The 21,483-nt window shown below is 45.0% G+C and overlaps 1 protein-coding gene across 3 annotated transcripts in view; it reads left to right on the forward strand.

The window, feature by feature from the left end:
* The window catches only part of SMOC1 (SPARC related modular calcium binding 1), a 613,105-nt gene that overhangs the window by 418,912 nt on the left and 172,710 nt on the right, over nucleotides 1-21,483 (forward strand). For all 3 annotated transcript variants that reach the window (XM_069208815.1, XM_069208816.1, XM_069208818.1), the window contains exon 9: nucleotides 8,418-8,500. In XM_069208815.1, the coding sequence (XP_069064916.1) occupies nucleotides 8,418-8,500 (83 nt within the window). The remainder of the gene's footprint in view (nucleotides 1-8,417; nucleotides 8,501-21,483) is intronic.

The following is a 21,483-nucleotide window of genomic DNA, read 5'->3' on the forward strand; positions in this document are numbered from 1 at the left end:
CGGTGGATCTTGACATCTTGGTCGCCAAGCAGGTCTGTGAGGAGCTTCACACACAGGGTGAAGATCAGAGGTGAGAGGACACTAATGTTTCTGGTAATTTCAATCATTCAACCTAAATATTTAGATTGATTTCTTTGTCATTTGTCCAGCTCTTGAGATTCAGTCACTATTACTGTCTTGCAAAGAGTAGTTTGACTCTTGGCAGTGCTTGGTAAAAGAGCTATTCAGTGGAAAGACATCCCTGCGTTATCTATATCCAATAATTTGGTGGCATTTCTTTGAAGCAATTACAGACTACAAGCCTTTTTGTTCTTCTATATGAATGTATCTCACCCAGCTTTCAAATTAAACTCTATTAGACTAAACAGTGGAGCATGAGTGTCTAGGGGCATTCCATGTTATGACTAAGAAGACAGAAAACAGAATCCAGTGGCAAGGCCACAGAGTTATGGGGTTAAAAAGGGCAGGACAAAATAAAAAAGCACACAGACAGAAATAACTTTGGCTCGACGTCTCAGCTGGGAAGAAGGTTCGGAGAGAGGGTACTCTGCCCTGACCCACCAATAGCATTAGGGTTAAACAGCACCAGGAATTGTCCCAGTAATACAGAATAAATACAGACGACTATCAAATCCAGCATGTAAGGCCTGGGTTGGAACAGTGCGTGGCTTTCAGGTACCAGACGTTTTGGAATCGGTCCATACTGTTATGGAACTGTTGGGTCCCTGTAGATAATATTTGCAATGGCTCAAAGCATCCTTAGTATTCAGATATCGTCTCTCTCAAATGGTATAATTTAATTCTGTGGGGATTGCATTTCAGTTGAAAAAAATGCATCTGGGAGAAGGGCCTCGTGGTAGGGTGTCTTTCAGAAAAGTTTGCTGCCAAAGTGAAAGAGGCATCAGTTTCTACTACGCAGTGCGCAGACTAACCCGGGCGCCAAAAAGGGAGAGATGGTGTGAATTTCCTTCACGCAAGTAAATGCTTGTTTTTGTTCAAGGCTGAGGCACAATGAAACTTTTTTCTTTACAAACTTTGTGATCGGGAAACCAATTGATGAAAAGGCCTTTATAAACTGCCTGTCTAAACTGCAAAGCACAAAAATCGTGCTACCTCTATTATGTCAGGAGGTTTGTGTCAGTCATTCAGTCACGTGCCATGTTCTTAAGCTTCCAGAAAGGTTATATTGGATGATTTGAAAACACTTTTCAGCCTTGTCATATAAAGGATAGTTTTTTAAAAGTCTCAGAGCTTCACTCATATGGTTCTTATAGTATTCCTTGCTGTGGAAAAAGACCAAAATGTCAGCCAGATAGATGATCAGGAAGGTTTCGCGCAAGCCTCCGAGGATGTAATTGACAAAGTGTTGGATGATAACAAGACCACTGCAGACCAAAGATAAAAGTACTTAAAATGTACATAGCGGGTGCTAAAGGCTGTCTTTACTTTCAGCCATTAATACTGGGATCAAGCATAGGGCACCAAGTGCAATTGCATATAGTTATAGCATTTGCTATGCAGTAATCGATACAAGGTCTGTATTCCTCCACTGCTCCCTTTGGCATGGGGTCCCTTCTGAAGAATGCCAGGGAGGTATTCTCGTAGTACCTCAGTATTCACCATCCCTTGGAGAATCTGTAGGAGCTCTATGATGCAGTCAAAAGCTGTTACCATCCTTTAAACAAATGGCATTCTGGATGTCCTAAAACTCTTTGGAAAACCACCTTCTGTCTTCCAGGGGAATAACTAATAGCAAGTTAAGGGTAGAATAAGACAAAGGCCTCAATTACAGGTGCCTCTGTGTGGGACACAATAGTTATAACATCCGATAAATCTGACCTGAGTTTTACACAAAAAATAGGACGTTAATGTGGATTTTGCTGCCAACCACAGCAAATTTGTATGAATTGGTATTTACTATGTATTTTTCCCACAGTCATTTTCAGTAGCTTTGACCAATCAACATTTATCTAGGGGGTGCAGGCCTTATCACACCCAGTAATTATTGGATGGGGTAAAGTTCACACAGCTAGTAATTGTGAGGTCATCACAAATAAGGCGTTTGAAGAGGCAGGCCGGCCACAAGGCTTTATGAAAACGCCAGAACACACAGTGGTTATACAAGTTCCAAGTATGCAAGTTTTCTACCCCATGACATATGGTCACCTTTTTTCACCACAATTCTGATAGCAACTTTCGCTACACACTGTATTGTATTAAATAGACTGTCGAACACTTGAAAGTGTCACGCATGACCTGTATGCAGAGATATATTCCTATATCCAAACAACGATTCATGTGGCTATCGTTTTCTTAAATAAATGTATAATAATGTGTTGCACTGTGCTATAATGTGAAACCTTGGATATTGTTATAAGTTGAAATGTAAATAGCAACCTTAGAAGACACAGACAGCAGATGCTTTACTGTTGATAGATTAGGATACCTACATTGACTAAAACGATATTTACTGTATAGCCTATATACAAACTTTGAGGAAGTTATGTTGCTTCAACTCATGATGAGCCACCTGTTAGCTTAATGGATAGCTACATTCGATCAAAGATTGAGCCTATGTGTTAAAAGTGAAAAATTAAGTAAAGATGATCTCTTTGTTGAATTACAAGACAGAATCCCCATCATTCTTTGGGGTGCCTGGAAGAATGGTCTTCTACTAGTTGGACATTGTCCCGATCATTAAGAGCATTAGTGTGTCTGCTCTCTCATCTTGTTTAACAACTTGAAAATACTTTTAAGAACTGTAATGCAAAGGTATTTTTGGACAAAGGGTGCAGTGACACAACTCTACCCACTCAGCCTGATTAGGTTGAACTATTGAGGCTCAGTCACGAAACGTAACTTCAATTTTGCAAGAAAATACTGTAACAGTTGTGGATCACATGAAGATTCCCCAGACTTGGCCGTCCCAGTTCGTGAGAGGTGAAGCAAATTGGCTTCCCTTGCCAGGACTAAATAAACCCAGTGTTGTGTCTAGTGCTGATGCTTCTCTACCCGTCTAGACTGTACCAAGGCAAGGACCAGAGGGATAGGATATAGACAGAAGCAGTTTTTAATGTATCATATGTATAATAAGACCTCTGTGTCTTCATCCATCAACGTGATGCTTTACACTGGCTCCCTGTTGCCAAGAGAATTCAATTCAAGACCCTATGTTATATGTATAGAGCATTACATAACCATGGTCCTGAGATGCTTAGACCTTTAGCCACTTTTTATGCACCAAGTAGACAACTTAGATCCTCCTCTGCCATCCTAGCGAATGTTCCTTTAGTGAGGAAAGCGAGATGGGGAGGAAGATCCTTGTCCCATCAAGGAGCGAAACTCTGGAACAGTCTGCCTATTAAAATTCGAGCAAGCTCTCAGGAAATTACATTCCAAAACCCTGAAAACATGGTCATTCAGAGCCTGAAATTAAGTGGTGGTGCGATTCTGCCTGCAATATAAGTACTACGAGGCCTTTGGGCAGTTTAAGCGCTATACAAGCAATCATAACATAACATAACATGCTTTATGTCATGGCCTCCACGTTTTTGCGTTGTGGATTAATGCCATCTAACAGGCATGGGACACTCTCGTGAACAAGGTGTCAGATACCAGAATCTAGCAACAAGCCCTGATCGTTCCTTTTTTGAGCTCCACCCTTGGAGCCTGTTGGAAGACTGTAATTAGTATCTGAGACGGCCAGGAACAAACTCATCAACTAGGCTGGAATTAGAAGGAGCCTATGGAAAAAGTGAAAAATAAAAATAAAAAACCAATCCAAGAAAGACAAAACGGTGTTGCACAGGAACTTCCCTCACTGCTTGGGAACTGAGGGCGTGGGATGGATATCACAGGATGAATGAATGTGATACAGGTGTGAACCACCTCAGTACCTACAGAAATAAAAATGTTGCTAGACAAGGGTGTATTGGTGCTATTGCTCATATGGGATAGCTTCCCTTATTGTCCTATGTGCTCATGCCCCACAAAGGCTTCCCTGAATTGCTGGGAAGGGTTTGCACTATCCCTACGTTTTTCCTTTCAGTTTTGCACATGCCCTCCCCATTGGTGTACCCAGCCACTGCTTTCGGTGAAATGAAGCTCCCACCACACCAAATTTATAAGTAAAGGTAAAAAAGGAAAAATGTCCAGTGCTATATGCCCTCTGTACAAGTTCTGTATCTGTAAACTAGTGTGCCATTAGCATATGTAGAGGACGCACAGCAACGCCATCTTCACATAGAGGACTTTAACATGAAAAGTCACCTAATCTGTGCATAGAGTTCGCCTTTATTATCTAAATAGGACCTCATCATGTGTCACGTATGTAAACTGTCAGAAGAAAATTAATTAAATTGATTGATGTTGTTGGAACACTGTCAGAAGAAATATTAATTATTGTTAAATGTAACCATGATAAATTGTCTGCATTTAGAATACTAAAGAACTGACAGTGATAAAATGATACTGTATAAATGACCTTTCTGTGAAAGAGAAGGCACTTTTTCTTTTGTAATAATAAATGAACTAAAAATTGGAAAATCTCCATGGACTGTCTTGCTTATTATTAACACCATTACATGCCTCTATTTCTGTACACCCCTTCTGCGATCCTTGAACTGGTTAGTGCAAAATGCCATGCAACTTCTTGTCTTCACGGCATCTAATGTCACCCTTCTTCAAATAGACGTGTGCATGGTATCTGATAGACCATTAGGTTTGATATAGAATGGGTCTTCTTTACAATAATTTCATAGTCAGCCAGTAGTTCAGTTATTTTAGGAGTATGTTAGAGAGGAAAGCACTAAATTTGGATTATCTTTTAGAATTACCAGATCATGTGCATATATTTTTACGTCTTGGGTAGCAGTTGTACATGAGCATAGGTTGATACCTCCTGACAAGAACAATATACTTTCATGACAGATTTCATGCAGGGTAGTAATGGGGACAGGGGGACAATCTTGATTAGGTGTGAAGTGGCTCCCAGAGCTGGGACAACCGAAACGAGGTTGTCCATCCTGTCACAGGATGGACAACAGGGCTGTGCCCGGTAATCTAATTAACTTAAAAGGATTCCTATCCCATCAATGGTACATGTAGCTCACATCTGGGCCTGCCTCTCTATTATCATGCCAGACATACAGGCATCCCTTCTAGTGGGAGAGGAGTTGCCGCCCAGAAACCCAGAAGAGGGTTTGCTCATTTCTATAGCCACACATCCATGGTGAGTACAGGAGCTTTCCACAAGGGAGGGGGTCACTGTAGGACAATTGACCATACAGCACACAGGAAGGTTGCAAAAGTGGGTAGGGTAATCCCTGTGAGCTTTTACCCCATTGGTTAGGGAGTTGCCAGAAGTTTCACCCAACCCACAGTCTGGCACAATGCGACATATGTCACAATGTGACACCATGAGTTCCCTCTTCAGAACACTTCTGGAAGGCAGAAGAAGGACTCCACCTGCTGTTGTGAAGAGGGTACTCTTGGTACCCACTTGTACCCAGGGCAAAAAAAATTGATTCTAAGGGTCAGTTGGCTGACCTCCTATTGGGCTACAGGGTCACCACAAGTTGCAAGGAGCCCACTTGGCTGATTTTAGAAGGTACCTCAGCCAAAACAGCAAAAGCTTGTCAAGAATTGGAGTGGGATTTTTACCATTTTACCGTTTTGTGTTTTCGACTTCAATTGTTTTGGTACATCTAAATGCTTTACATAATTTTCTTAAATTAAGCCTGTCTGCTCTATGCCACAGCTACCAGGGGTTGAGCTCAGGTTGAAATTACTGAAAGCTTTACAGGACCTATTAAACATAGTGACATTGTTGCTTATGGTGGACTACCATCCACCCCAATTAATAATCCACTTCCTCACAATCATTTTTGCTGGTTGTTGAGAAGAAGATGGGATCACACATTTTAATCTCTCGCAAAGAAATTTAATTCATCCGATCCCTTCGGTGGATTTAATTTGCACAATTAAGAACTTTTTTAGTACACTAAAGACTGCAATTAATGATATTTTATTAAATTTAGCTACAGTTTTTGATACAAATTAACAGGTATGAAATTTTGACAAAAACCTTTGGAGATTTTTGGGATCTTTGCTTCCTGCGTGGTTTTGGAAAATACAATGTCCTTAATGTAGTACTCACAATCTGTTGTAGAACAGCTCTACCCATCATGTGATGGAAGAATGTGATTACTATTAGAAAAGTAAACATCAGGTTTTCAGGCATTAGAGTTTTTCAAACAACGAATGGCCGCTGTTATCTCTTACATCATAAATACATACTGAAAATTTTAATTTCTTTATCTGACAGATTAGGTTAATTTCTTTCAATGCAATTCGGTTTGCTCTAAAGCTATATGAGTTTTATATATGTTAAGAGATGTATCGACGAAATGTACTTGTTTAACGTTTGGCCTTACACATTTCAGATTTTCGCTTTGTGCAATATGTGTTTTGCTTTATGGAGTTTTAATTCAAATATCTGGATACTTTTTTCAACTTGGTCACAGTTTTCTTTTTTTAATTATTATATCTCAATGCTAGCATGGGTAGTATTTATTTACTCTGCTGTATTATCATTTGAGGCTATACTTTTTGCATAGTTAAAATACCCATAAGGTATAGCTGTCTTGAAGATATCCTCGTTTAGCTGAGTGGTCAGTAACTCAGTAACCATCCGGCCAGGTAAGATTGTTGGCAATGTCAGGGTGATTCAAAAGATTACAATCAATTTTTAAAACCTTGGGACTGATTCACAACGTTAAACTTACACTTTTGAGTAAGTTTATTTGTTTCTATTCACAAACTATGAGTTAGTAGTAAGTAGCAGTTGGAGCAGATAACTACGTACATAAAAAGATAGAACTGTCCTATATTTTTATGTGTAAAGTTCCCTGCCTGGATTGTGGAGTCTCTGCAGTCATAAACTTACTCTTAGGTCACACCTTGTGAATACCAAAAAAACGTAGTTACACAAATGTTTAGGTATGCCCATACATTCGGAAACTCACTATGACTTTCAATGACACATATTTCAGTCCATCACAATACAGAGAGAAATGTAAGCAGCCGGATGGATGCACTCAAAATATAGGTCAAATTGCCAGCCCCTACCAGAAAGCAGACAAAGCATTTTATATGTTTATTTATAATGTAAACATAGTTGATGCTCATTCAAAGATTCAATAGAATGGCAACAGTGGTGGCTCCCTCTCTGTAGTTTGGTCTATGATTTGGAGCAGTCTGTAGAGTTCCGCAAAAGAAAACTATAAAGGCATCTAGGAAAACACTAAAATTAAATATTTAATAGGCTACGCGCATGAGAAGGTTGATTGTGTTTTGGGCCAATTGCTTGGATCACATATTTTTTTATTTGTCGTACAAAAGTGATAATCTATTATTAAAAAAAATAAAGTTATATTCTGCTAAAAATATTCTATACAACTTTATAATTGTTCTTGGAAGTGACGTGGTGTAACAGTTCCCTTGCCTTTAGCAACAGTATTACTATGCATATCCAAAACGGAATACATGATAAGGGTTCAGTTAATACATCACTTTCAATTTCCAGAGGCCTACATCACACATACTTCAAAATAGTATTGTGCACAACATGTTAAGTTGCATCAGATAGTATTGCGAGAGGTGCCTATACTGGAGGGTTAATGGCGTGAAAGAGAGTTTTCTGTGACACTGTATAACAAGAGTTAAATGTTAGCATTGGTAAAGCCAATAGGTCTTACCTTTGACTCCTATTGACTTTAGCCAATGTTAGTTTTTTTGCACTAGGTGGCCATCGTGCCTGTATAATGCAGCTGCGGCTGCCACGTTGGAATTATTTTTCTTAAAGCTAAAGAAAAAACATTTTGCGATGCCAACAGGCTACATATGCACAGTGGTGACACAGCTATTGTGACATGTATTTGTATGCTTTAATAAAGGGAGCTGAAATGTGGTATGAATCAATGTATAAAAAAGTTATTGAACGAATATGCCACATAAGAGGAAAATGTGCCACGGTTCATTAAAGAAGCTTTAGACATGTCAGAACAAGAACTGTCCAGGTTCATGAAACTAAACTCAGGGTTAACATGGGAATGAAATAAGAAAGCTTAGATTCAATAAATCCTGTTCTCTTGTGAAAGGAATGGTGAAAGTGATCTCTGACAATACATCTATTACTTTACAAACAAAATATGCCTGGCCTTTTCAGGTGCAGCATTGGCACTTACCATTTCCTATTACTCATATCTATGGAATTGTTATTTTGCTGTTTCTAGTGTATTATATAGTTCTAAGAATACACTAGCATCTCATATAAGTCACAGAGGGATTTTCAATAGGCTTTAGTTAATATACTTGAGACTTTATCAAGACGTATCTTCATTATTATCTTTCCCTAGCTATGAGACACCAGTTTGCGAAAGTGATGCAAGATGGAAAAGCACAGATACAGATGATCCCTTTAGGGAAAGGGAGTTACCAGGTGAGAAACATATAGTTTATAGTTTGTATGAATTATTAGATGAGCAGCATGGACAGATTAAAAGCAGACACTGATACCTTATTTATGATTGGATGACTAAAAAAATATAGGTCTTTAGGACCTGGAGATTGGTTATTTGTTGATCCCGATGGACAAAAGAGGGCTGAAAGGAATGGTGATGCTGCCGGAGAGGTAATGGTATATCTGAAGACAATTGCATTATAAGAGGAGCTTGCAATTAGTTACTATGTTTAGCATAATTTCCTCCTTGATTGTGAAATATGGCACATAAGTAAATATATCTTTTGGTTTTAACCAAAGTAAGCCAACTGTACAAGGGACCAATTATGATAATCCATTATGTATTGTGTTAGTTCTATGAAAGTTTGTTGTCCTATTCCTAAGCATACAGATGGTTGTGAGGGATGTGTTTTGTTAGAAAATGAAAACAAACACAATCTTGTTAGGTCATAAGTGACACCAGATCCACGCACTTCACAGCCTGAAGCTGATAGCAAAAAGCCATCTAGCTTTTGGATGTAAATTTGGCCAACTCAAATAGAGTTCAGTTAGTGCAAACTCGATACAAAGGGATTACAGTGCTTTACATGAGCACCAGTTACATTACACAAAAACACGTTCATTTTTGGTAGCATGTGGAAATTAAGTGATTTGCCCAGAATCACAGGATGTTAAGCCGGTGCCAAAACTCAAACCATATCCTTCAGCTCCAAAGTTGGCAGCTCTAGCCCCCTACGCCACATCCTCTCCCCTAGGGTTCTTTGTCTTTCTTTTAATATATAGTGCTTCGTAATACAAGTTCTGCCATTTCATAGCACTACAAAGCAGGTGCCATTCTTAACAAAATCGCTAGAATTCATTTGCAGTTAATCTGTCTCTTCTGTTATTCTTTCTTTCTGGTGCTCAGCACCGGCACTTAATTGCCAACACCCGTGCTTGTCAAATTTAGAAATGAATACAGTAACAGTTGTTAATTCAATATACATTAAAAATGACTATTACCGACTGCCCAACCCATTCTCATAGCTTAGGGGCCTGCAATAGTCTGTAAAGTCACACTGGGAGGAGTGTGATTGTTAGTAGTTGTGTTGATATTATCATTGTCAGCGCTTCCGGGAAGCGCAGCTAATCACCCGTAGGGTCTCAATGCGATGTTTGCGGGCGTGCTGCTCAATCGAAGAGCCAGGTCTTGAGGTCCTTCCTGACCTGCTTCAGTGATGCAGTCTGCCTGAGTTTGAGAGGGTGCGTGTTCCATGTCCAGGCTGTGAGGTAGGAGAAGGATCTTCCTCCTGCTGGGCTTTTCCAGATCTTGGGAACGGCTGCGAATGAGAGCTGGGAAAAACGAGATGTTTGTTAAGTACGTAGAAGGAATGTATGTCGGAACAACGCATGCTGGAACCACGAATGCCTGAACAACGTGGTCGGAACAACGACCGCGTTGTTACCACTAATGCCTTTACCGCAAATGCCTCAACAACGATTTTTCATTGTAAATGCGTTCCTGGTAAAGGCATGCGTAGAATGGCATGCATGGTTCCAGCATGGGACCCCACTGGCCCCCCAACCCTAAATTTACCGCAAACCCCCATCCCCGCCCCTAAAACCTAAAACGACCCAACCCCCGCCCCTAAAACCTAAACTACCCCAACCCCCACCCCGCCCCTAAAACTACCACAACCCCCATCCCGCCCCTAAAACCTAAAATTACCCCAGCCCCTGCCCTAAAATTACATCAACCCCCCTCCCGCCCCTAAAACCTAAACCACCCCAACCCCCCATCCTGCCCCTAAAACCTAAACTACCCCAACCGTCACCCTGCCCCTAAAACTACCATGACCACCCAACTGCCTCTAAAACCTAAAATTAACCCAACCCCCACCCTGCCCCTACAATTACCGTGACCCCCACCCCACCCCTAAAACCACCCCAACCCCCCACCCGCCCCTAAAATTACAGCAAACCCCCTCCCGCCCCTAAAACAACCCCAACCCCCCACCCCGCCCCTAAAACTACTGCAGCCACCCCAACCCGCCCCTAAAACCCTTAACTTACCCCAAGCCCCGACCCCCACCCCTACAATCACCGCGACCCCCCACCCCTAAAAACTCAAACCACCCCAACCCCCCACCCGCCCCTAAAACTACCGTTTACCACAAATGCCTCAACAACGATTTTTCATTGTAAATGCATTCCTGTTAAAGGCATGCGTGGAATAGCATGCATGGTTCCAGCATGCGACCCCACTGGCCCCCCACCCCTAAATTTACCGCAAACCCCCATCCCCGCCCCTAAAACTACCCCAACCCCCACCCCGCCCCTAAAACTACCGCAACCCCTCACCCCGCCCCTAAAACCTAAAATTACCCCAACCCCAGCCCTAAAATTACATCGACCCCCCTCCCGCCCCTAAAACCTAAACCACCCCAACCCCCCATCCCGCCGTTAAAACCTAAACTACCCCAACCACCACCCTGCCCCTAAAACTACCATGACCCCCACCTGCCCCTAAAACCTAAAATTACCCCAACCCCACCCCACCCCTACAATTACGTGACCCCACCCCACCCCTAAAACCACCCCAACCCCCCACCCCGCCCCTAAAATTACAGCAAACCCCCTCCCGCCCCTAAAACCACCCCAACCCCTGCCCCTAAAACAAACTACCCCAACCCCCACACCCCGCCCCTAAAACTACTGCAGCCACCCCAACCCGCCCCTGAAACCTAAACTTACCCCAAGCCCCGACCCCCACCACTAAAATCACCGCAACCCCACCCCTAAAAACTCAAACCACCCCAACCCCCCACCCACCCCTAAAACTACTGTGACCCCCCCACCTCACCCCTAAAACTACCCCAACCTCCCCACCCCTGCCCCTAAAACGACCGTGACCTCCCACCTTGGCCCTAAAACCTTAAATTACCCCAACCCCGCCCATAAAATTACCGCAACCCCCACCCCTAAAACCTAATATTACCCCAACTCCCCACCCCTGCCCCTAAAACTACTGCAACCCCCCCCACCCAGCCCGCAAAACCTAAAATTACCTCAACTGCCCAGGCCTAAAATTACCCCAACCCCCACACCCCTAATATTACCACAAACCGCCACCCTGCCCCTAAAACCACCCAACCTGCCCCCCAAAAAACAAAGTACTCTGACCCCCCACCCCTAAAACTACCCCCCAACCCCACCTGACCGCATCCTCTCCGATCCAGAGTCTGGTTTCCTCTGCCTTAACCACGCATGTTCTTTGTTCCGGACATGCGTGGTTAAGCCAGAGGAAACCAGGGTCGTTGTTCACCAAAGCGTTGTTCCGCTTCTTTAGTGGATAACGACCCTTGTTGTTAAGGAGTTGTGGTTTAGGCTGCTTCCCACGTAGAAGGCGAGGCAGTGGTTGAGGTATGCCGGTCCTATGTTGTGTAGTGCCTTGTAGATGTGGATCAGGAATTTGTATGTGATGCACTTGTTGACCTGGAGCAAGTGTAAGTCTCTGAGATGGGAGAAGATGTGGCTGTGTCGGGGATGTCCAAGATGAGTAGGGCTGCTGCATTCTGGATTGTTTGTAGTTTTGATTGTAGTTTCTTGGTGATGCCAGCATAGAGTGCGTTGCCGAAGTCCAGTTTGCTAGTGGCGAGTGCGTGAGCGACTGTCTTCCACATGTCAGAGGGGATCTACTTGAAAATTTTACAAAGTAGTTAGAGGGTGTGGAAGCATGACAAAGAGACAGCGTTGACTTGGCTGGTCATGGATAGAGAGGAGCCCAAGATGATGGCCAGATTGTGTGCATGGTCTGTGGTAGCGGGGGGTTTTCCAGTGCGGTGGGCCACCAGGAGTCATTCCTGGCAGAAGGGGTGGCGCCAATTATGAGGATCTCCATCTTGTCCAAGTTGAGTTTGAGGCAGCTGGCTTCCATCCAGGCGACGACTGCTCTCATCCTGTTGTGGAAATTTCTGTTGGCCTTTGCAGGGTCATTGAACAGGGAGGGGATCAGTTGGGTATCATCGGTGTGGGAGACTATATTTAGTCCATGTTTGATGATCTTGGCTAGCGGGGCCATGTAGATGTTGAAAAGCGCCAGGCTAAGTGATGATCCTTGGGGCACTCTGCAGCATGTGTCTTTGGGTTGTGACGTGAATGGCGGTAGTCTGACACTCTGTTCTTCTGGTGAGGAAGGACCTGGTCCATTCCAGTGCTTTAACTCGGATGCCGGCATTGTGTAGTCTGGCGCAGAGCGTGGAGTGGGAGATGATGTAAAACGCAGCAGAGAGGTCGAGGAGGAGATTGCGGCCTTGCCTCTGTGGTCTAGTATGGTGCATATGTCGTCGGTGGCTGCTAGAAGTGCTGTTTCGGTGCTGTGGTTGCTTCTGAATCTGGATTGGAATGGGTCTAGGATTTGGTGTGTCTCTAGGAATTCAGTGAGTTGCTGGTTGATGGCCTTTCCCGTTACTTTGGCTGTGAAAGGGAGCAGAGAGATGGATCTGTAGGCCAACATACACAGTGGTGCATGCTGCAATGATCTCTGATGAGGGCCCTGGTACTAATGTTTTAAAAAATTAAGCAGTGTCTTTGTATGCAGTCAATGTTTTTAAAAGTTAGGCTGGTTTTGCCAATGTAGAGAAATAACTCCTTTAAAAGTTTAACACACAGAAATATATGGCTCCCCCTTTTCTTTGCTCCTAACTATTTTGACTCCCTCATTCTCTGGGAAGGTGCCTCTTTCTGGATTGTTTAATTTGGGGGAAGGGAGGGGTGCCACTTGGCCCCCATCAGCCCTGGGGACCCTATCCCCCCAGGGCCCAGCCATGTGACCAGGGTGCCCCCGGGGCACTCAGTCACAATGTTGGAGACTGTGGGAGGAGCCTGAAGGCCCCCACAGTCCCAGCTGGCTTCCCACATCCTCCTCCAGCTCTCGCTCGCTGCCAGCAGAGTGTTTGCTGTGACGTGCAGTAGCTGTCAATGCTGCTGCCAAGCCACAGCAAACAGCTATGTCCTGGGGGGTTTCACCCTGGGACATAGCAGAGCCGGCCTTGGAGGGTGGCGGTCCCCAGGGCCATCAGTGGCTCCATGATGGAGGGCGCACGGCCCTCCTCCAATGAAAACAGCCCTGGGGAGGTGGTGCTCCTCCACACATAGATTTACATTAAAGCCCCAGGTAGGTGGTGGCCCCAAGGGCAGCAGGGGGCTCAGTTGCCCCCCCTTACAATTCATGAAAGCCCTGGGGAGGTGGTGGTCCCTGGGGCTCCCCTGCATTCAAATTAACAGTTCCCCCAGGACTTAGCCGACCCGGGGCTTCAGAATTATGAAGCTCAGGAGCCCGTGATTCGTTTAAAAAAAAAAAAAAATTGTTACCAGATCCATGGATCTGTTGTGACCTGTAGCAAATTTGTTTTAAAAAATGCATTTTAGCCGGGGGCGAGAGGGAGCTTGGAGGCGAGGGGGAGCTCGGGGGTCATGATGTCTGTACCCTGGCCCCTTTCCTTTATTTTTAACCTTTAGCCGAGTCCCAACATGGCTGACAACACTTTCTTGTTGAAGTGCAGGCAGCCAATCAGCACGAGATCGGGAAAGGTCGTGGATCCTTCGCGTCCCTATATATACAAATTTGGATTTTCTTTTATTTCTCAAAAACTACTGAATGGATTTACACCAAATAATGAAAAGGCCTTTTTCCGGACCAAGAGCTACCTTTCTGCCAAACTTGGTGTAATTCCATCCATTGGCTCAGGCGCAATCGTTGTTCAAAATCCCTATAGAAAAATGAATGGAGAAAAAGCATTTTGGGACCCCTTCTTTTTCATGGTTCCACTTGACAGATCACCCCAAAACGTTCCAGACAGCAGTTGAAGTGAGCAGAAAAGCTTTCTGTAAAATTTCATGAAGATTCATCAACTGGCACCAAAGTCATCAGCAAAACAAAAAACACTTTTTCTATAGAAACTAGGTCTTAACTATAACTACCTAGTGACGACCGCCACTAGGTAATTAATATATATTACATACTGGCGGTCACCAGTAGGTAGTTACAGTCAGGACCTAGTTTCCATAGGGAAAACATTCTTTGTTTTGCCAATAATTTTGGTGCCATCTGGCGAATCTTCACAAATTTATTAAAACTATTACAAGTCAATTTAGCTGCTGTGTTTAACGTTTCAGGGCGATTCACCAAGCATGGCTGAGAAAAGGAGGGGCAGGGGGTGGGGGTGGAGGGGGGTATTAGTCAAAATACTTTTTCCCAATGCCATTTGCATAGAGAATTTAGACACAACTACAGCCCAAACTGCTGGACGGTTATTTGTCAGTAGGTTAGCTTTTAGGCCAGAAAGCACCCCTTTTCTGATTTGAGGTAAATCCGTTCAGTAGTTTTTGACATATTAAAGGAAAAAAGAAATATAGACACAGATCTCATTGTGCGATCTGATTGGCTGCCAGCACTTCAACCAGGAGTGCTGGCAGCCATCTTGGGACCAATATACATGATAGCTCCTTCTAAATGGTCAGCATAACTGAAAACAAGAACTAAAGCTTAAATGTAGAGGAGAAATGCACTTTAAGGAATATATCTGTTTGTGGCATATAGTGCTGTAGATTCACATGCGCTGCATACTACTGCCATCCAGTATTGGGTCCAGAGTGGTACAAGTTGTTTTTCTTCGAAGAAGTCTTTCGAGTTAAGAGATCGAGAGGCTCCTCCTCTCAGTGATATTGTGCATGGGCATCAACTCTTTTGTTAGATTGTTTTCCCGCAGACAGGTGAGGAAGGAGTGGAAAGGTATGTGTAAGAAAAAAGTGATGTCCATGCTAAATGTAAGCTATATATACTTATGTCAATTAAATGCAATGCAACAGCCATAGGCATCGGGCAGGAGGGAGAGTGCATGTGAATCTACTGCACTACATATCAGATAAAGAATTCTAGTTGCAGATTCCTTACCTTAGAATTTCCCGCAGGCATCAGACTGGATCTGTAGATTTTTCTTCAAGCAGTACCCTTGTGCGCCGTCAGGTGCATCTGTCGTTGCCGTCGTGGTCACCGTGATGACGTCTTGGTTGTTTATAGGTGCCACCCCGGCACGCCGAAGTCAGTTTCTTTTCTCAACTTTCCACGCCAGAGGCACAGAGCCATGAAGAACACTGAGACTGGTGTACCAGAACTAGGGCTCTGAAAGGGAGTCGCTGTCCCTAGAAATCAGTTCATAGAGCGGAGAGGATGAGTGGCTTGGTAAGGAATCTGCAACTAGAATATGTCTCTACCAGATAATTTGTTACCAAAGGTAAGTAATATGTTCATTTGATAGAGACTTCTAGTTGCAGATTTCTTAACTTAGATAAGATACCCAAGCAATACTGTCCCCATTGGTGGGTCTGCAAACTAAGATCATACTAGGAAGTCCTGTAGGACCGAACAGCCAAAGTAGCTGTCATTGCAGACCCTGTCTGTCCAGGCAGTAGTGTGCAGAGGCGCCCATGTTGCTGCCTGGCAGATATCCAGGGCTGGATCTCCGCGAGCTAATGCGGTGATTGCAGCAGTAGCTCTAGTGGAGTGAGCACTCAGAGCCTCAGAGGGTTGCTTCTTAGCCAGAGCGTACCACATTTTGATGCAGAGTACTACACATCTGGAGACGGTCCTTTTCTGCACCACCACTCCCTTCTTCGCACCCACATAACCAACAAAGAGTAGATCCACCTGGAAGTCTTTGGTACGATTGAGGTAGAACGCCAATGCTCTTTTTGGATCCAGACAGTGGAAATTTTCCTCTTCTTGGGAAGGATGTAGGGGGGGTGTAAAAAGTAGGCAAGGTGATAGATTGGCCTACACGAAAGGGTGTGGTAGCTGGAATTCTATAGGGTATAGCGACTCCTCCACACTCTCACCATACCAATACCCATAAGTATAAGGGTCAGGATCCAACCTGGGAAGCAGTCCCAATCAAAGTTGGAATTAGTGTAGAGCAACGTCAGTCTGGCTCCGGGTCAGAGTCGGGAATGAAATAGGTTGACGTTGATTGTGGGCCTGACCGGCGTGGGAAGCGTCAACGTCTTTGCTCTATGGCTCTATGATTTCAGGAGCCATATTGCAAGGTTGAGTGACTTGGTGTCTGGATGTCGAATTTGTCCTTGTTATTACATTACTCGTGACATCTTTGACATCATTGATAATATCACTGTAACATGTTTGGTAGAATTATTGATGAAGAAACTGTGCATGGCGGGTGTGTGAGTTATAGTTACCTTAGGGTACAAGTTATAGTTACTTGAAATAACTAACTATAACAGCTGAATTTCTACGGTTTGTGGGTGTCAGATACCTAACTATAAGGTCAATCTAACCTTTGTTTTTTTCAGTGAATATATATTTATATATGTTTGGCAGTCAGTTTGAACTCTGTCCAAGCAGGGACCCTCACTCTAGTCAGGGCAAAGGAGATACACACCTAGGATAACCCCTGCTCACCCCCTTGGTAGCTTGGTACAAGCAGTCAGGCTTATCTCAGAGGCAATGTGTAAAGTATTTGTACCAAAACACACAGTAATACAGTGAAAACACCACAAAAGGCCTCAACACCAGGTTAGCAAAATAGCCAATATTTATCTGAGTAAAAAGACCAAAACGACAAAAATCCAACTTACACAAGTCAAGTTATGAATTTTTAAAGATTAAACTTCTGTGTATCGCTTTGAAACTGAAGTGCTTCGATTTGGGGATATCACGGTGTCGTGACAGAGTTGTTTTCTACAATCCAACACTAATGGTGCCGGTCACAGAGTCGCACACCCCCCAGGTACAGTACCTTGTGTAAATGAGGAAACAAGCTGGGGCATGGAGTCGGGGATCGAGGCATCATTGGATCTGGTGCGTTGTTGGTTCCAGGGCTGTGGGACGAAGGAGCGAAGACCTTGGTGCAAGGCGTCAGGTCTTTGCTACGGAGTGGTGAAAGTGAGGTGGCGTCTGGGCAAAGCTTTGGATCTGCGCACTTCTGGCAGGGTCGATATACGGCGGTCACAACATGCTGCGGCGAAGTCAGGTGTCACGGACGTCGGTGACACAGCACTTCAGGACTCACTGAGTTGGGGACTTTAATAAGGGTGCAGCGGCGTCGGGCCTGCAGGGTCGTCGCAATTCAGCGAGGACCACGGCTTCCTTTGCAGGTGGCGGCACAGAATCCGGCAGTGGCATCAGTCCGGAGTCATCTGAAGTCGGTACACATGGATCTTCTTGGCTTTTCAACAGTTTCTCCTTTCAAGGGCCCAGGGACTGGATTAGGCACCACTTGGCAGGACAAGAGACTTAGCAGAGAGTCCAGGTGCTGGCAGAGGAAGTATTTGATGGCCCTGAGACTTCAACAACAGGAGGCAAGCTCAGGACAAGCCCTTGGAGATTTCTTTACAACCAGGAAGGCACACAAAGTCCAGTCTTTGTCCCCTTGCACAGGTAGAAGCAGCAACTGAAGGATAGCTCCACAAAGCACAGTCTCAGGCAGGGCAGCACTTCTCCTCAGCTCTTCTCCAGGCAGAGGCTCCTCTTGATGTCCAGAAGTTATCTAAAGTCTGTGATTTTGGGTGCCCTTCTCATACCCATTTTGCCCTTTGCAGTAGGCTTACTTCAAAAGAAAGTCTCTCTTATTTGTGAAATCCTGCCTTGCCCAGGCCAGGCCCCAGACACATCAGGGGGTTGGAGACTGCATTTTGTGAGGGCAGGCACAGCCCTTTCAGGTGTGAGTGACCACTCCTCCCCTCCCTCCTAGCACAGATGGCTCATCAGGATATGCAGGCTACACCCCAGCTCCCTTTGTGTCACTGTCTAGCAAGAGGTGCAAACAGCCCAACTGTCAAATTGACCCAGACAGGGAATCCACACACAGGCAGAGTCACAGAATGATTTAAGCAAGAAAATGCCCACTTTCTAAAAGTGGCATTTTCAAACACACACTCTTAAAACCAACTTTACAAAAAATGTTATTTTTAAATTGTGAGCTTCGAGACCCCAAACTCCACATGTCTATCTGCTCCCAAGGGGAATCTACGCTTAAATCATTTTGAAAGGTAGCCCCCATGTTAACCTATGAGAGAGATAGGCCTTGCAACAGTGAAAAACGGATTTGGCAGTATTTCACTATCAGGACATATAAAACACATTAGTATATGTCCTACCTTAAACACACACTGCACCCTGCCCATGGGGCTACCTAGGGCCTACCTTAGGGGTGTCTTACATGTAAGAGAAGGAAAGTTTAGGCCTGGCAAGTGGGTACACTTGCCAAGTCGAATTTGCAGTTTAAAACTGCACATGCAGAACTGCAGTGGCAGGTCTGAGCCATGTTTACAGAGCTACTATTGTGGGTGGCACAACCAGTGCTGCAGGCCCACTAGTAGCATTTGATTTACAGGCCCTGGGCACCTGAGTGCACTGTACTAGGGACTTACGAGTAAATCAAATATGCAAATCATGGAAAGCCAATTACATACACATTTTATACAGGAGCCCTTGCACTTTAGCACTGGATAGCAGTGGTAAAATGCCCAGAGTAACATAAACAGCAAAAACAGTCCAGCACACATCAACAACCTGGGAAACAGAGGCAAAAAGTTAGGGGAAACCACGGCAAGGATGAAAAGTCTAATACGTGTCCCCCCCAGCCAAAAGTGGGGAGCAACTACCCAACCTCATGGGAGTTCTCATCACTAAGGCGGAAGAACCTGGACAGACCATCAGCATTGGCGTGTTCTGTGCCAGGGAGGTGTTCCACAGTAAAGTCCATCCCCTGTAGGGAAATGGACCACCTCAGCAGTTTTGGATTCTTACCCCTTATCTGCATTAACCATCTGAGGGGCCTGTGGTCGGTCTGAACCTGAAAGTGAGTCCCAAACAAGTAGGGTCTTAGCTTCTTCAGCGTCCAGACCACAGCAAAAGCTTCACGTTGTATGGCACTCCACCTACGATCCCTTGGAAGTAGCCTCCTGCTAATGAAGGCTATAGGTTGATCTAGGCCCTCTTCATTAAGCTGTGAGAGTACTGCTCCAATACCATGCTCTGAGGCGTCTGTATGCACAACAAACTCCTAGGAGTAGTCAGGTGCCTTCCGCACAGGTTCTGTGCACATGGCAGCCTTCAGGGCATCAAAAGCCGTCTGGCAAGACTCAGTCCAGATCACCTTTCTGGGCTGCTTTTTGGAGGTCACCCCAGTCGAGGGAGCAACAATTGTGCCATACCCCTTGACAAACCTCATATAGTATCCTGTGAGACCTAAAAATGCTCTCACCTCAGTCTGGGTCTTGGGAGGTTCCCAAGCCAGAATGGTATCAATCTTTGGCTGAAGGGGTGCCACCTGGCCACTCCCCACCCGGTGTCCCAAGCACACCACAGAGCCCTGCCCTATTTGGCACTTGCTTGCCTTAATAGTGAGTCCTGCATTTTGCAGGGCCTCTAACACTTTACAGAGGTGTTGCAAGTGTTACTCCCATGTGGAACTGAAGACAGCAATGTCATCCGGGTAGGTGGCACTGAACTCATCCAGCCCAGCCAACACCTGGTTGACCAACCTCTGAAAGGTGGCAGGGGCATTTTTCATCCCAAATGGCATCACCTTAAACTGAAAGTGCCCTTCTGGGGTAGAAAATGCAGACCTCTCCTTGGCCCCCTCAGTCAACGCAATCTGCCAATACCCAGACGTTAAATCAAACGTGCTGAGGTATTTGGCAGCTCCCAACCGATCTATGAGCTCATCAGCTCGGGGATGGGGTGCGTGTCAGTTTTAGTGACCGCATTGAGACCCCAGTAGTCCACGCAGAACCGAAGTTCTGGGGTGGCACCAGGAGCAGCAGCCTTTGGGACCAAGACCAAAGGGCTGGCCCAAGGAGTGCTGTACTGCTCAATAACCCCTAGGGTCAACATCTTGGATACCTCATCCTTGATGCTAGCCCTGACCTTGTCAGTCACCCTGTAAACTTTTTTGTTTAATGGGTGTACAGTCCCAGTGTCCACATCATGTGTGCACAAGTGTGTGACCCTTGGGATCAAAGAAAACAGTGAGGCTAACTGTCCCAACACCTGGCAACAGACCCATCTTTTTCTCCTGCAGACAAGAGGTCAGGAAGAGGCTCACTCTCCTCCTCTACCCCATCATCTGTCGTTAGGAGCATGGACAACTCTGTCCACTCAAAGTGTTGCTTGAGCGGTTAACATGCAGGACCCTTAAAGGGTTCCTGGGGGTCTGCAAGTTCACCAGGTAGGTGACTTCACTGTTGCGCTCCACCACCTCAAATGGCCTAGTCCACTTGTCCTGGAGCACCCTAGGCTCCACTGGTTCCATCACCCACACTTTTTGTCCAGTCTGATACTTGACCAGAGTGGCATTCTGGTCATACCAGCATTTCATGTCCTCCTGGCTTTCTTCTAGGTTCTCCTGTGCGAGACTCCTGAAGCGGGTAGTCTCGTTTCTCAGAGCCAACATGTGACTAAATACATCCTGGGGAGGTTTACTAGGAGATTTTTCCAAAGCCCCCTTCATCAGACTTAATGGTCCCCTCACAGGGTGGCCATAAATCAGCTCAAAAGGACTAAAGCCAAGCCCCTTTTGAGGCACCTCCCTGTAAGCGAACAGAAGGCATGGCAAGAGGACATCCCATTTCCACCTCTGGGGCTCTGACAGGCCCATAATCATGCCTTTCAAGGTGCGGTTGAATCTGTCAACTAGACCATTACTTTGGAGGTGGTAAGGTGTGGTGAACTTATACACTATACCCCTATCAGATACCACTTACTTGGGGAACCCCATACGTGTGAAAACTCCCATCAAGGCTCGGCCCACCACAGGGGCAGTGATTGGTCTTAAAGGAATGGCTTCCGGGTACCAGGTGGCATGGTCCACCAAGACCAGGATAAACCTGTTGCCCATGGCTGTCTTGGGATCTAGAGGCCCCACAATGCCAACCCTTTCAAAGGGGGAACTGACAACAGGAAA

The sequence above is a fragment of the Pleurodeles waltl genome, chromosome 9, assembly GCF_031143425.1.
Source record: "Pleurodeles waltl isolate 20211129_DDA chromosome 9, aPleWal1.hap1.20221129, whole genome shotgun sequence".
Taxonomy (NCBI): Eukaryota; Metazoa; Chordata; class Amphibia; order Caudata; family Salamandridae; genus Pleurodeles; species Pleurodeles waltl.